This window comes from Mobula birostris, chromosome 5, assembly GCF_030028105.1.
Source record: "Mobula birostris isolate sMobBir1 chromosome 5, sMobBir1.hap1, whole genome shotgun sequence".
NCBI lineage: Eukaryota > Metazoa > Chordata > Chondrichthyes > Myliobatiformes > Myliobatidae > Mobula > Mobula birostris.
The window spans coordinates 198,340,016-198,357,601 of record NC_092374.1 but is presented as its reverse complement, the minus strand read 5'-3'; the positions used below and the strand labels follow the sequence as shown (position 1 = coordinate 198,357,601).

At 44.4% G+C, this 17,586-nt stretch overlaps 1 protein-coding gene across 1 annotated transcript in view; it reads right to left on the bottom strand.

The window, feature by feature from the left end:
* The window catches only part of LOC140198462 (uncharacterized), a 66,558-nt gene extending 49,120 nt beyond the window's left edge, over positions 1 to 17,438 (bottom strand). Inside the window, exons 1-6 of the mRNA XM_072259547.1 lie at positions 16,978 to 17,438; positions 16,801 to 16,896; positions 16,477 to 16,710; positions 11,000 to 11,022; positions 10,784 to 10,896; positions 6,222 to 6,746 (exon numbers count right to left, since the gene is read on the bottom strand). Coding sequence (XP_072115648.1) covers positions 6,222 to 6,746; positions 10,784 to 10,896; positions 11,000 to 11,022; positions 16,477 to 16,710; positions 16,801 to 16,896; positions 16,978 to 17,388 — 1,402 coding nt within the window. The 5' untranslated portion in view covers positions 17,389 to 17,438. The remainder of the gene's footprint in view (positions 1 to 6,221; positions 6,747 to 10,783; positions 10,897 to 10,999; positions 11,023 to 16,476; positions 16,711 to 16,800; positions 16,897 to 16,977) is intronic.
* Between the last annotated feature and the right edge of the window lie 148 nt (positions 17,439 to 17,586).

Below are 17,586 nucleotides of genomic sequence, written 5' to 3'. Positions count from 1 at the left end.
GGATGACCTAATTGAAAACTATCAAATACCTCAATAAAGTGGATGTGGACCTCAGCCAGGGTAAACCCACACAAAGCTGCAGGGCCAGACAACATACCTGGTCAGTTGCTGAGGGACTATGTGGACTATGTGGCCTATCTAACAGAGATCTTAATGGATATCTTTAATATCTCTCTCAAACAGTCCACTGTCCCTCTAGACTTCAAGACAGCCACCGTCGTTCCAGTGCCCAAAACAGCAACGGTAACTGGCCTAAACAATTACCACCCGGTGGCACTGACATTAACAATCATGAAGTTTTTTGATCATCTGGTAGTGGATTGTATAAAACCCCACATTCCAGCTACAATGGACATTTCCCCAGTTTGTCTATCGGTCCACTGATGATGCCATAGCCTCAGCCCTCTACTCCATCCTGTCCCTTCAGGAAAACAATGCCTTGTATGTCAGGATGTTGTCTGTCAACTTCAACTCAATGTTTAACATGATCATCCCTCAGATGCTGGTGGGTAAACTGTCCTCGTTGGGACTCCACACCCCTCTCTGCGACCGGATCTCGGACTTTCTTGGTGGAAAGACCCCAGTTAGTCCAAGCTGGCAACAACATCTCAAGCTCTATCCGCTGAGCACAGGTGCCTCCAAGTGTAGTGTGCTCAGTCCACTGCTGTCGTGACAGCACTGCCTGATCCAACTCAAACCGCATCAGCAAGTTCACCGATGATACTAAAGTGGTGGCCTCGTTGGTAACAATGATAAGTCAGCAGACAGAGAGGAGGTAGAGAGGCTTGTGAAATGATGCAAGAACAGCAACCTGCGTCTCAACATGGACAAGTCAAAAGAGATGATTGTGGACTTTACAAAGGCACAGGTGGACCACTCTCCATTGCATCTATAAATACCATCTATAAATTTGCTGATGATACAACCATTGTTGGTAGAATCTCAGATGGAGACAAGAGGGCATGCAGGTGTAAGGGGTTTCTTCTTTTATCTTACTGCGCAGGCTAATTAAAATGGCTTCTTTGTTATGTTAACTGCTGAGAAAGTTCTCTCACTAGCAGCTTGTGTGGGTGTTGTTTGGGTTATATTATTGATAAGAGAGCGAACGAACCAATTAAGATAGATGTTATTCTTTTTAGTGTGTCTGTAAGTTATTGTGATGTGCGGGTTTTTGGGCAGAAGGTGGGAGAGAGAGACAGAGGATGGACAAGCTGCTGTGAGCCGGTTAACAGGGTCAGACCCCAAGCAGGAGTCCGAGGTCCAGGGTCTTCAGCGAGAAGAGGAGACGGAGACAGACTCGTGTGAAGCATCTGGTCGACCACCGTGTGGTTGGTCCCAGGTGTCAGGTCGAGGTGGTCAGAGGGATCGAATGGCGAAGAGAGGATCGTTACTAGAGCTCCAACTGTTGTGCACGAAAAGATTGAACTTTGATAAGTGTGGTGCCTTTTATTTTCCTTTTATATTTTATCTCTATTAATTATATAGTTCCAGTAATATCTATAAACTATAATTCATTTAATCATATATGGTGTATTGTCTGTTATTTGGGCGGGGTGGGGTACCTCACACAGCATCCACACAAACTTAATTACCCAGTTTGGCGGGGCCGAGGGCTGTTTCCCTAGACGACAGCGAGACAAGCGACCTTGGGGCTTACCAGGGGACTACACAGCAGTGAGATATGTCAGCTAGTGGAGTGGTGTCACAGCAACAACCTGGCACTCAATGTCAGTAAGACGAAAGAGCAGATTGTGGATTTCAGGAAGGGTAAGCCAAAGGAACACATACCAATCATCATAGAGGGATCAGAATTCAAGAGAATGAGCAGTTTCAAGTTCCTGGGTGTCAAAATCTCTGAGGACCTAAACTGGTCCCAACATATCGATGCAGTTATAAAGAAGGCAAGACAGCAACTATAGTTCATTAGGAGTTTGAAGCGATTTTGTATGTCAACAAATACACTCAAAAACTTCTATAGTTGTACTGTGGAGAGCATTCTGACAGGATGTATCACTGTCTGGTATGGAGGGATGACTGCACAGGACTGTAAGTAGCTGCAGAGGGTTGTAAATCTAGTCGGCTCCATCTTGGGCACTAGCCTACAAAGTACCCAGGACATCTTCAGGGAGCGGTGTCTCAGAAAAGCAGCGTCCATTATTAAGGACCTCCAGCACCCAGGGCATGCCCTTTTCTCACTGTTACCATCAGGTCGGAGGTACAGAAGCCTGAAGGCACACACTCAGCGATTCAGGAACAGCTTCCTCTCCTCTGCCATCCAATTCCTAAATCGACATTGAACCCTTGAACAATACTGAACTTTTAAAATACATATTATTTGTTTTTTGCGTGATTTTTAATCTATTCAATATACGTACACTGTAATTGATTTACTTATTTATTTTTTATATCATGGATTGCATTGAACTGCTGCTGCTAAGTTAACAAATTTCACGTCACGTGCTGGTGATAATAAACCCGATTCTGATTCTAATTCCAATTCTGATATCAATGGCTCAGCTATGGAGAGAGCTGTGTCTATAGTTTCTGAAGAGACTGAGGCATGCAAGGCTCTCCCCCTCCCCTCCATTCTAAAAACTTTCCGCGGGAGCACCATTGAGTGCGTCCTGCCTGGCTGCATCACAGCGTGGCGTGCGACTTGCAGGGACTGCAAGATCCTACAGAGGGCAGCAAAAACCACCAAGAGGACCTTCAGGGTCTCCCTTTCCCCGACTTGTCGCAGTTTACAGGAGCGTTGTAGATGAAGGACCTGAAGCATTATTGAGGATCCCTACCACTCATCCCACAATCTCTTTGACCCACTACAGTCAGGAAGGAGGTACATAAGCATCAGGACTTGGACAGCCAGACTGGGTAACAGCTTCTTCCCTCAGGCTGTGAGACTAATGAATACCCTGTCACACTGAGGTCTTGTCACTAGGTCAGTGAGCTGTTTACTGTACTATCGACCCTCAACTCTACCCCTCATCCTAACCCCACGCCCCTCTCCTGAACCCCACAAAGCCAAGCACTCATTCCCTACAATCCACAGCCCCCATGCCAGCCATAAACAATAAGCCCACCAACCTTAGCCACCCCCCAACAAACCCTTTGCATATTCATAAACTTAAACTTTAACGAGATCGATATAAGAAAGATCCCAATAAAGGAATTAAGTGTTGGATCAGGTTAATGAGGGCCTGGCCAGATCAAAGTGAATCGGTCGAGTGACAAGATCGAAAAACACAACAGGATCATTTTCCCACTGCCTGCATAATTACATATTAACATCTACACCACTCTACTGGCGTACATCCTCTCGAACACTGGCCCACACCCCTAGAAACCCACCTCACCACTCCCATATCCCCACGCTAGACCCACCTCTCTCTCCCCATCTCCATCCTCCAACTCTACCTCTATCCCTAGCCCTAAGTTCCACACCCCTCTATGGGCCCAGAATGCACAGCAAAGATATTAGACATTTCCATCACATTTCCTGTTCAATAAAGGAAGAACATATGACCAGGATGGCACAGCAAGTGTATTAGACATCTTCATCACATTCCTTTTTCAATAGTGGAAGAGTCTAGGACAAGAGGGCATGGCCTAAGAACAAAAGGATGTCCCTTAGAACTGAGATGATGAGGAATTTCTTCCCAACATTGTATTCCATCTGCCATTTCTTTGCCCATTCTCCTAATCTGTCTAACCTCCCTGCTTCCCCAACACTCCCTGCCTTTCCACTTACTTTTGTATTGTCTGAAAACTTGACTGCAAAGCCATCAATTCCATCACTGAAGTCATTGACATTTAACGTGGAAAGAAGTGGTCTCAATACCGACCCCTGCAGAACACATTTTGTAGACTTTTCTGTTAATTCGAATGAATTGACAGACTGGAATTGCATTTGCCTAATTATCTGAAATAATAAATTTTATCCACTTCTATTTCTTATGCTTATTTTTCTTATTATAACAGGTCAGAGCAGGAATTTAAGATTAGATGCAAGCCATACTGGAGTAGTTAGGAATGTTTTCTGTTAGCTGTATCACAGCGCTAAGCAGTATTGCATCCGTATTGTACTGTCTCAGTACTTTTATATTTGTGAGCTGTAGCACTTTTTTATTCGCAGTTATCTTGTAAATAACACTATTCTTTGCATTTCTGGTCAGATGCTAAATGCATTTCATTGGCTTTGTATCTGTACTCAGCACAATGACAATAAAGTTGAATCTAATCTAATCTAAAAAATCCGAAATCTCACAATTCCCTTTCCCCTTGTGTTATTATTCAAATTGTATCTCGATACACAGACAGGTTAAATAATTAAAAATATAAACAGTGATTCCTCAAAAATTATGTTAAAGCAAATTTTCTTGACACAAATTTAATCTGCCTTGTGCAATCCCCATCTACCTGCCATTAGATTCAATAACATCATTGCTGATTCTAACTCGGCTCTACTTTTCACTGCCACTAGAGTAAAATGATTCTCTTCCTATTCAGACACCTTTGTCCTAGTTTGAAATGCACTCGGAAACTGAGCCTCCTCAGCCCACATCCGCTCCTGCTTCTTATTTTCTGAAACGTGAGTTTACCTTTGTGCTTTGGCCTTGGGTCTGTCAGACAGCACAGCGGAGGTGTGAGAGCCCCACAGACCCACCAGCAGCCGCTGCAATACAGCTCCCATCTGCAAGCAGCAGGAACAACACCCATAAAATGCTGGAGGAACTCAGCAGGCAAGGCAGCATCCATGGAAAAGAGTAAACAGTTGATAGATCAGGGTGTTCCAAACAGCAGGAGGCTGGTTTAGAAGGCAGCTGCAGACAATAGACCCCAATCCAGGTGAGGCTGTAGTCAACCTGCGAGTTATCTACCATATCCAGTACTCCCGCTGTGGCCTCCTGTTTATCAGTGAGACCCAACGTAGATTGGGAGACTGTTTCGCTGAGCACCATCCACCGGAAAAGGCAGGATCTCCCGGTAGCCACCCATTTCAATTCTACTTCCCATTCCCAATTCAACATGTCAGTCCACGGCCGCCTCGACTGCTGCAATGAAGCCAAACTCAGTTCAGAGGAGCAACACCTTACATTCCGTCTGGGTAACCTCCATCCCGATGGCACGAACATCGATTTTCCAACTTCAGGGAATTGCCCACCCCCTCTGCTTCACCATTCCCCATCCTTGTTTCCCTCTCTCACCTCATCTCCTTACCTGCCCATCACCACCCTCTGGTGCTCCTCCTCCTTCCCTTTCTTCCATGGTCTTCGATATTCTCCTATCAGATTCCCCCCTTCCCCAGCCCTTTATCTCTTTCACCAATAAACTTCCCAGTTCTCTACGTCAACCCCCCCGCTTCGCCCAGTTTCACCTCTCACCTGCCATGTACTTCAACCTCCCCTCACCCCACTCCCCGCCTTCTTACTCACACTTCCCTTTCTTTCCAATCCTGATGAATCAAATCAAATCCTGATGAAGGGTCTCGGCCCAAAATGTTGATTGTTCACTCTTTTTCATAGATACTGCCTGGCCTGCTGAGCTTTTTGTGTGTGTTGCTTTGGATTTCCAGCATGCTTGTGAGACCACAATCCACGACGGGCATAGTCCGTGTAGCTGAAAAGATCTCACAGAATCTCTGCCTGAGTCTATTCTTTCTAGGCCGGTGTTGTAGCCTTTGCCTGAGGTACAACTCCCGATCTAAACCCTCTCCCCAGGTCTACTCTCTCCTTCTTCCAAACTCCTGCCCTTGTTCAGTCAACATGCAGCCCACTCACGAGGATAGGGCTCGCTTTGCAACCAATCAGAGGTTACCCAGATGCTCACTGGTCTCCATGATAGTTGCAAGGGAGCAGGGAGCTGGGTAGATCTGAGAGGACAGATCTTACGTCAGCCAGATGGATCACAGTATCAGTGACACCATTCTGCCCATCCACTGAAAGGAGACCATTCCAATTTGTGCTTTTTGCACTTTATAGTGGGGCAGTCCTTCTGTTCCATTGGCAGATGCACCTTAATACATTAAAATTAATTGATACACAGTTCTAATATCTTTTTATTTATTCATTCTTCCAACACTAATATTTCCACCAATATTGTTTCTGGACCCACTGCGATTAACAATGTCAAATTTGGAACTTAATCCGGACCTGTTCAGCGTCTACCTGCTCCACAGCCCCTGAATCCTGCTCCAGACGCCAGTTCTGACCGACTTTACAGACCTGGAGCGGAAACAGAGCAGATTCTCAGACACTGGTTTTCATCCCCTATCCAGAAGAAAGGATAAAGTTTCTCCGTGAACTTATTGCCAGCAAAGGTGTAGAGATGACTCTTGATGTTCCCATTGTAAAATGAAACTGTCCCGGACTCGTAACTGAGATAAACTCCCACCCTCCCGGGGATGGGACCGGAAGGGTGATCGGACATGGAACAGGCCATTACATTGAGCCCGTCATCCCATCGCTCGATACTCCAGACTCCACTCTCCGGTCTCAGTGAGACAACACGCTTCCTCTCCACAGACTCGGCGGCAACTCCCACACACCAGCCACGGTTCCCTGCCACCTCCACCTCCCAGTAATGTCTCCCTGATGAGAATCCCTCCGATCCCAGCACACAGGCCTGTACAGTGAATCTTCTCCCAGTGTCCGGGAGGCTCCTCAATCTCTGAGTCCGTCTAACACTCTTCAGGTCCTCGGATACCTCAAGCCATGGAGCCACCGTTTCCACATCCAGGGTAACAGAGTCTGGGACGACAAGCAACGAATTAGACTTCCTGGAGATGGGAGGGGGAGAAGGAGGGGGACTGGGGTAGGGAAACTTTGGCAGCATGGCCCCAAACCAGGGGAGAGCAGCAGATACAGAAACCATTTCACATTGTACCGACAACTTAGATGTTAAGGATCAGGAGGGCCTTAAATCTCTCTGCTTCTTTCTGGACAACAGAGCTTACTAGTTCTCCTCCACCACCACTCTCCTCCATCTGGCAGAACTGGTCCTCACCCTCATCAATTTTCCCCCGGGCTCCTCACCAAGGTGTAGCCATGGGCACCGGCGTAGGTGCCAGCAATGCCTGCCTGTCTGTCGGGTACGTGGAACAGTCCAGGTTTCAAGCCTACACTGGTATCGCTCCCCAGCACTTCCTACACTACGCTGATGCTGCACCCTGAGCTCGTCAATTTCATCAACTTTGCTTCCAACTTCCACCCTGCCCTCAAATTTACTTGGTCCATTTCTGACACCACTCTCTCCTACCACGATTTCTCTGTCTCCGTCTCAGGAGACAATCTATCTACTAATATCTTTTATAAACCCACTGACTTTCACAGCAGCCTGGACTATCCTTCTTCCCACCCTGTCACTTGTAAAAATGCCATCCCCTTCTCTCAATTCCTCCGTCTCTGCCGCATATGCTCTCAGGATGAGGCTTTTCATTCCAGAATAGCTGAGAAATCGTCCTTCTTCAAAGAAAGGAGGTTCCCTTCCTCCACCAACAACTTTACCCTCACCAGCATTTTTTCAATTTCGCGCACGTCTGCTGTCACCCCACCAGGAATAGGGTTCCTCTTGTCCTCACCTACCACCCCACCAGCCTCCGCATCTAGCACATAATTCTCCGTAACTTCTGCCATCTCCAGCAGGATCCCAACACCAAGTAATTCTTCCCCTGCCCCCACTTTCTGCTTTCCACAGGGATCACTCCCTATGCGACTCCCTCGTCCACTCGTCTCTCCCCACGGATCTCCCTCCTGGTACTTACCTTTGCAAGTGGAACAAGCGCTACACCTGCCCCTACACCTCCTCCCTCACTACAATTCAGGGCACCAAAAAGTCCTTCCAGGTGAGGTGACACTTGCCCGTGAGTTTGTTGGGGTCACCTACTGTATCCAGTGCTCCTGGTGTGGCCCGCTGTATATCGGTGAGACCTGAGGTAAATTGGGACAGCGTTTCACTAAGCACCCTCAGTTGGTCCACCTCAAACAGTGGAATATCCCAGTGGCACCTCATTTCAATTCTATTTCCCATTCCCATTCCAACATGTCAGTCCATGGCCTCCTCTACTGCCACAATAAGGCCACACTCAGGCTGGAGAAGCAACACTATATATTCCACCTGGGTAGACTCTAACCTGATGGCACGAACATCGAATTCTCAAACTTCCAGTAATTACCTCCCCCAAACTCCTCTAATTAACCATTCTCCATTCCTGTTCCTCCCCCCACACCTTCTCTCTCTACGTACACATCACCTCCCTCTGGTGCTCCTCCCCCTTCCCCTTCTTCCATGGTCTTCGGTCCTCTCCGATCAGATTCTCCCTTGTCCCTTCCACCAATCAACTTCTCAGCTCCTTACTTCACTCTCCCAGTTTCACCTATCACCTGTCACCTTGTACTTCTTCCTCCCCTCCCCCCCACCTTCTTATTCTGACTTCTTCCCCCTTCCTTTCCAGTCCTGATGTACGGTCTCAGCCAGAAACATCGAGCATTTACATTGAGCAAGGAGAAGACATAAGGCCTTCCCAGATTCCCGGTGAGATGGAGCCAAAAGCTCTCTCTTCCACTTTGGGTGACTCTAGTACATTTTACTTCTGTTCTCACTAGAAATTAAAGTGGTAGTCCCATGGAAAAACTGTCAAATTCACATGTAAGATGCCAAGTATCCATCCCCTACAAAAAAATTGTTGATTTAATCCAGGATCGATACTTTTTTTCTGATATCCACCATCGTGTAAAATCAAAAACTACTTTTCTATAAAAAGTAGTGGATACGGCCCAGTCCATCACAGATAAAGCCCTCCCCGCCATTGAGCACATGGATATGGAGCGCTGTCACAGGAAAGCAGCATCCATCACCAGGGACCCCCACCACCCAGGCCACGCTCTCTTCTTGCAACTGAAAGAAGGTACAAGAGCCTCAGGACCTGCATCACCGGGTTCAGGAACAATTATTACCCCTCAATCATCAGGCTCCTGAACCCGTGGGGGTAAATTCACTCAATTTCACTCGCCACATTGCTAAACTGTTCTCACAAACTATGGACTCACATTCAAGAACTCTTCATTTCATATTCTCAATATTTATTGCTTATTTATTTACTTTGTAATTGCACAGTTTGCTTCTGTTGAGAGCAGTTTTTTTCAATTATTTTGTTGTGTTCCTCGGATTTACCAAGTATGCCCCTAATGAATCTCTGGCTTGTAAATGGTGACATACATGTACTTGGATAATAAATTTCCTTTGAACTTTGAATTATTATATTTTGTGAACAGATTATCAGTGGCTTGGCATTCTTTCCCCCATCATTATGACTCAGACTAAAGAGTGACAGAATGCACGCAGGAGAGGATTGTATTGTACAGCACAAACTAACTTTAGCGAGGATGTACTGTCAGTTCAAGCTTATTTTATATGCCAATGCACTCTGGCTTTTTATTTGTTTGCATCTCATCTGAACTCTCTATCTAGTTTTAAGTTTCAGTAGACACAGTTCTCTCTAATGGGGACACACGTGGTCTGTACATACCGGCTGTGTGGCGAAAAAGGCACAACAGTGCCTCTTTCACCTCAGACGGTTGAAGAAGTTTGGTATGGGCCCCCAAATCCTAAGAATTTTCTACAGGGGCACAATTGAGAGCATCCTGACTGGCTGCATCACTGCCTGGTACAGGAACTGTACTTCTCTCAATCGCAGGACTCTGCAGAGAGCCTTGCGCATCCGTAGATGAGAATTTCCCACTATTCAGGACATTTACAAAGACAGGTGTGTAAAAAAGGGCCCGAAGGATCACTGGGGACCCGAGTCACCCCAACCACAAACTGTTCCGGCTGCTACCACCCGAGAAGCGGTACCACAGCATAAAAGCCAGGACCAACAGGCTCCAGGACAGCTTCTACCTGCATGCCATCAGACTGATTAATTCATGCTGACACAACTGTATTTCTTTATTATATTGACTATCCTGTTGTACATACTACTTATTACAAACTACTATAAATTACACATTGCACATTTAGACGGAGACGTAACGTAAAGATTTTTACTCCTCGTATATGAAGGATGTAAGTAATACAGTCAGTTCAAATCAATTCAGAAACACTGGTTAATGAGATATCAACAAACAGAAGATCCAGGAGAGAGGTTGCATGGGAAGATTCAGAGAAATTCTCTTAAGATCTGCAGGAGACTTTCCAGCAATCTTAAGTAATTCTCTGGGGAGTTTTTAGCTCTTGGCCCAGTAGAAAACAGTGGGGCTTGCAGGAAAGAAGAGAAATAATAGTTACTTTGATATCACTGGGATAGGTGAACCTTATAGTTCAGCAGTTCACTGTTAATCTCTGGTGGATATTTGGGAAAATGAAGCCTCCACCTGATACCCTGAAGGTGGACTTAATTGCTTAGTAAATGCTAATATTTAGTAAGTTCAGAGAAGGTATATGGGACAAGAGATAAGCTGCCTGGAATGCACTGTTAGAGGTGATAGTGGAGGCAAGTATGATAGAGGTGATTACAAGGTTCTTAGACATCAGAATATGCAGAGAATAGAAAGATACTGCATGTAGATAATGTAGGCAAAAGGAATTAGCTTAATTAAGTATTAATTACTAGCTATTTTGGCACAATATCATTTGCTAAAGGGCTCATTCCTATGCTGTACTGTTCTATGTTTTAATTAAAGATTAATTATCAATAGATAATGCATGAAATGAGGCACTATCATTCTTGTATGAAATGAGCGAAATTGTAAGTTGTGAATCAGGCCAAAAAAATCTATGTGACATTTACCTGGTCGAATGTCGTCGAGCATTTCCCTCCACACCGGCAATGGTAATGGCCACATGAATTCTTCCAGCATCAGAGCCCCATCTGCAACTGTAGGAGTCCGGTCTTCTCCAACTCTGCAAAATATTAAACCATTTATTTGAGGGTATTTGAATATGAACTATTTCCCGAGCTAATATTAAGAAGTTATGCACGCTTTGCGTAAAGGCAACATCCTACCTCTTCTTCTGACAGCATTCTTCCTGAAAGAACAAAACAGAAACCAGAAAAGTTGGAGACGGATAATAACTGGCAAATTCCAGTTCAAGTTTATTATTATTATTCAACCTTACAAGTGCATACAGCTAAACAAAGCAACGTTCCTCAGAGATTAAGGTGCAAAGTACAACACATATGTCACATACAGAACATAAAATAATATTAGCAGATAAAAAGAAGTACTCCATAGATGAACAAGTTGACATAATGTGCACACACGACATAGTGTTAAGTATACAACAGTTTTACTCCTAAGTCTGTTCTACATTGAGATCAATGCTAACTGGCAACTCCTGTGATGCTGTTGGTACCGAACTGTATTGGTCTATGCTGTTCCATAGAAAACCTACAACACAATTCAGGCCCTTCAGCCCACAAAATTGTGCCGAACATGTCCCTACCTTAGAAATTACTAGGGTTACCCATCGCTCTCTAATTTTCCAAGCTCCATGTACCTATCCAGGAGTCTCTTAAAAGACCCTATCGTATCCGCCTCCACCACCGTTGCCGGCAGCCCATTCCTCACACTCACCACTCTCTGTGTAAAAAACTTACCCCTGACATCTCCTCTGTACCTACTCCCCAGCACCTTAAACCTGTGCCCTCTTGTGGAAGCCATTTCAGCCCTGGGAAAAAGCCTCTGACTATCCACATGATCAATGCCTCCATCAGGGTGCAGTGCTGCCGGAGCTCACCAAAACGCCACTCCAGCACCTCTGTAAAAAAAGTCAAAATAAACAAGTGGGGAATTTAACAGCGGCTCCATATAAAATAGAGGGAATTTTACGGAAGAGGGGGTGGTGGCTGGTGGGGAAAATACCACTAATAACATAAAGATAGGATATTTCAAAGTTGCTGGTGAATGCAGCAGGCCAGGCAGCATCTCTAGGAAGAGGTACAGTCAACGTTTCGGGCCGAGACCCTTCGTCAGGACTAACTGAATCTCCTCCTCCCCCTCCCACTTTCGAATCTCTTACTAGCTCTTCTTTCAGTTAGTCCTCCCGCCATTTCATAAATCCTCAGTCTCTCTCCTGCCGAGGGACGACTATACACAAGTGTGAGCATTTTTCTGCTCTTTCCAATGGGTACCATTGGATTCCAGGTAGGAGCTGTATTAAGCAAGGAATGAACATGGAAACCTAAGGTTAAAAGTCGAAAATAATAAAAGAAAAATTCACTGCTCGCTTATCTTCAGCCTGATTTTGATGAAATTCTCAAGGTAATCATCAAAATCCTCTACTACACCTAGATAAAGTGACTTTAGTTTTTTTTTACAAGCCAAATGGAAAAAAAAAATTTCTAGGCTATAAGCTATCTTTACGTCATTTCAACTATCATTAATAGCAGATCAACCCCTTGGCCGAGCTCCACCAACTATAGTTGATTGGAAAGAGGATCTTTTTCTCTTTGTGTTGATAGGAAAAACAGTAATTTAGTGAGGCAATGAACAAGACGAAACACATTTCCAAACCTCCCAAATGGTTGCTCTCCTCCCTGTTAACATTTGTCACTTCCGAAATACGATATTTTTTATTCGTATAGATACAATAATAATTTATGTAAAGATTCAAGCTTCTTTAACTTTTTATATATTTAAAGACTAAACAGGATCTGTATTGGCCTGACCATGTAATACCTGATGTGTGAGGATATTGTGAGTACCGACACTCACAGGTACACTTCCTGACAACCATTTCTGCGAGAGAAACGGTACGAGGCAGAGTTGCCAACCTACCTCTTTTGATACTAATATTCAGCAATATTTGTGACTTTACCAACACTGTAGTTCATCAGATGTTCTTTTTTCATACTTGATTACTTGGTTCCAATTTAGGTGGCTAAAAGTGTGAAAAGCTTATTTGCTTTATTTCTGTTATTTTTATACCTGCTCAGGAACACTGCTAAGCACTGCAGGCCCTGCTGTCGGCTCTGACTCAGTCGTATTAGTAAGGCTACATCTGTGGTTGTCCATGGATTACTCGCTAATACAAAAGTAAATTTTCCTCACTAACAACCCTTTGACTTCTAAGCAAACAACGTTAACTTCTTTCTTTCATAAAAAAGCTGAGGAGTGTAACAAGAATAACGTACAAGAGACTGATAACAGTGGAAGTGACAAAAGCTGTGATAATTATATTTTATGATAATTAGTGAGTGCAAACGTGCAATACTTTGTCATATTATTAAATTAAGTATTATATATTTGATTGTACCACTTATACACTGAAATGTAGTGATAGGCTATAATCCTGTTAATGTCCAACTATCACTATATTTCCTCGGAGCTCTGGAATTCATATAGTTCTTTCATCTTGCTTTAGTGCTTGACATTATAAGAAGCCCTACTTTATATATATATATATATGTCACACCCAATTTGTGTACCTGCTCATTACATGAATGGGGCAAGGAAGTTGCCCAGTACATGAGATAAGCAGGTACACAAATCGGGTGTGACATAGGAGGGCTGATTGATAAGTTCGTGGCCTAAGGTGGAAGGAGTCAATTTTAGAAAACCTAGCAATTTTCAATTATCTGAAACAGAAATACTACAAAAGTTATTAACTTCAAACTTTCCGCATAATCACACAAAGAGTTGAGCTGCACATGCATGTAACGAGAGCTGTATAACCTTAGGCCACGAACTTATCAATCACCCCTCGTACAGCTCCGGCACCTAAAAAATTGGCATTGCACCCCTGCCTCTCCTCATCTTATACACCTCTATCAGGTCACCTCTCATCCTCTATCGCTCCAAGGAGAAAAGGTCGAGTTCACTCAACCTGTTTTCATAAGGCATGCACCCCAATCCAGGCAACATCCTTGTAAATCTTCTCTGTACCCTTTCTATGGTTTCACATCTTTCCTGTAGTGACGCGACCAGAACTGAGCACAGTACTCCAAGTGGGGTCTAACCAGGGTCCTATATAGCTGCAACAATACCTCTCGGCTCCTAAACTCAATTCCACGATTGATGAAGGCCAATACACTGTATGCCTTCTTAACCACAGAGTCAACCTGTGCAGCTGCTTTGAGTGTCCTATGGACTCGGACCCCAAGATCCCTCTGATCCTCAACACTGCCGAGAGTCTTACCATTAATACTATATTCTGCCATCATATTTGACCTACCAAAATGAACCACTTCACACATCTGGGTTGAACTCCATCTGCCACTTCTCAGCCCAGTTTTGCATCCTATCGGTGTCCCACTGAAACCTCTGACAGCCCTCCACACTATCCACACCACCTCCAACCTTTATGTCATCAGCAAATTTACTAACCCATCCCTCCACTTCCTCATCCAGGTCATTTATAAAAATCATGAAGAGTAAAGGTCCCAGAACAGATTCCTGTGGCACACCACTGGTCACCGATCTCCATGCAGATTATGACCCATCTACAACCACTCTTTGCCTTCTGTGGGCAAGCCAGTTCTGGATCCACAAAGCAATGTTCCCTTGGATCCCATGCCTCCTTACTTTCTCAATAAGCCTCGCATGGGGTACCTTATCAAATGCCTTGCTGAAATCCATACACAGTACATCTACTGCTCTTCCTTCATCAATGTGTTTAGTCACATCCTCAAAAATTCAATCTGGCTCGTAAGGCATGACCTGCCCTTGACAAAGCCATGCTGACTATTCCTAATCATATTATACCCCTCCAAATGTTCATAAATCCTACCTCTCAGGATTTTCTCCATTAACTTACCAACCACTGAAGTAAGACTCACTGGTCTATAATTTCCTGGGCTATCTCTACTCCCTTTCCTGAATAAGGGAACAACATCCGCAACCCTCCAATCCTCCGGAACCTCTCCCGTCCCCACTGGGTTCATCAGATGCATGGAAAGGGGGAGCTTGCTACATGGGTGACAGCTTGCTCTCCATATCGTACTGCCCAGACTTGCATATCTAGACTGCTAGGACACAATATCCAAGGTGAACTCTGACCAACAGAGGCCTCAGAATCAGATTACCCCTACTGTCGCTGTTGTGCACTGGGTTAAAAAAGGGTGTTAAAAAGTCCCTCAGCCTGGCGAAATAGCTGTTACCCAGTCTAGTAGTCCTTTTTCTTCCACTACAGTACCTGCTGGCTGTACTGTAGTAGTAGGTTGTGGGACAGATGGGAGAGGTCCTTGGCAATTCTAAGGGCATTAGACTTAGTTGTAAGAGTACATTAGTTCATTAATATTTTCCTCAATTTAATAAAAGCTAGTAATTTTTACAGTTAGATCTAGAAGGAATATCAAAAGTACTGTGTGCAATTTTAGTGATGGAGTTATTGACAGGGTGTAATTGCAATGAGTGTCACGGGTTATTGTCTTGGTAATGTGGAGAAGCTCAATATGGGGTTTCCCTTGAAGCAGGGGAGACATATGTGGGGGCAATTTGACAAACGTGTACGATATGATAGATAGTGAGAATAATGTCCTCTGGGGCAGAGTGTTGAAACTACAGGTCAGAGTTTTTGGTGTAGGGGACAAGAGGATCAGATAGGATTAAAGGAACATTTTTATGTATACAGGTAGTGTGGTTGGACTCTGGAATATAATGCCTGAGGGGATCTTGTACTCTCACAACTTTGAAGAAGTACGTACCTAGAAAAGCACTTGAATGACTAAGGCACTGAAGACTACATACAAAGCACTAACACTGACAGAATGAATGTGAATGGGTACATGATGGATGGAGCACCATTTGACCTACGTTTTGCTCTATAATTCCATGATTCTAACTTGCTGTGTAAAATTCAAAATTGTTTAATGCCATTTTTCCCAGGGCTCAAATGGCAAACACGTGGACACAGTTTTATTGTGCTTGGAAGCAGGTACAGAGAAGATGTCAGGGGTAAATTTTTTTATGCTGGGAGTGGTTGTTGCGTGGAATGAGCTGCTGGTGATGGTGGTGGAGGAGGATACAAAAGGGTCTTTTAAGAGGCTCCTGGATAGGTACATGTGGCTTAGAAAGATAGAGGGCTATGCAGTAGGGTAATTCTAGGCAGTTTCCAGAGTGGGTTACATGGTTGGCACAACAGTGTGGGCCAAAGGGCCTGTATTGTGCCATAGGTTTCGATGTTTTATGTTCTATGTATATCATTTCTGCATACAAGTGCAAAGGAGAACAAAACAATTGTTACTTAGGATCTGATGTGGTACAGAACAAAGATAAAGCACAGAACAATAATAAAAATCACAATAAATAGAAATACATAGGATGGTGTATATTCATAGCTTGATGGTATGTCTATAAAGTGACACTAGGCCAGTAAAGTAACCCACACAGGCAACAGGATTACACCTTAATCGTTCTGCTCCAGCTGACAGTTCCAAAATCGTTAATGCCATATTCAGCACGAGAAAATCTTTCTCATTCTGACCCATCATCAAGATGTGAGTCAGCTTACACCGTTCTGAACCGAACCACACGTCCTGACCTTCAGAAAAATCACATCATCTTTCTGCTCCATCTGTTTCTGCAGCGTTGAGATTGCCTCCTCAATGGAAGTTAAACTCTCTTGAATCTCCCGAAGATTTTCCTCCATTAGTCCCACAACCTTTTCCTCGTGTTCTTTGAGATTTCCGATTAAACGCTGCTCTTTCTCAGCAAGACTCTGATGTATTTTGGTGAATTCGGATGAGATGTGGGACTCCAGACCACGGGACTCATCCTATCGAATAAAATGAGGGCAATTTTATACAACGCAATAATTGGAGCAAAACTAAATGAGATCACATGAAGCCAGAAGGCGAGACTCTACCCGGATCTCTAAAATCCTCCGCTTCTGTTGCTGCTCCAGTTTGAGAATTGTCGATTTCCTGTCGGTGAGCGACGTGAGGGAAGATCTCACCTGCTCCTGGAATATTACGGAACAAACGCGTGAGAGAATAAAAATGCGTGAGGTTAATTGGGTGAATAAATTCGTTTCCCGTCTTACCTTGTAGATTTCAACAGCTTCTTTAATCGGCATAAAGTTATGAGACTTGTGTTCGCGCGCATCCCTACAAAGCAGGCAGATCAGTTTTCTGTCAGTTTCACAAAATAGCTTCAGTTCTTCCTCGTGTTCATTGCAGCGAAGTTTAGTCTTCTTCGATTTCGGATTCGGGTTCAGTTTTCGAGCTTTCTCTGACAACCTCACTAAGGCCCGATTCCCTCTGAGGATCATTTTCTTAAATTCCTCTCGACATTCCGGGCAGAAATACCTCTGCTCCTTTTCCCAGTACTGTGTGATACAGGAGCGACAGAAGTTGTGCTCACAGTCCAGAGACACCGGATCGGTGAAGAAATCCAGGCAGATGGGACAAATTACCTCCTCCGTTAAACTCTCGACCTGTTGTTTTGAAGCCATGTTTAACTCCCGGTACTTCCTGGTCTAAAGGCCTTCCCGTCGGGCGAAGATGTGAACTGTTCCACCATTGTCCACTAAAGACGCTGTGGTGCTCAGGAAACGAAATGGGAATAAAACGCGCGCAAAATGCTGGGGGAAAATGAACGGGTCCTGACGAAGGGTCTCGGCCCGAAACGTCGGCTGTTTCCTCTTTTCGGT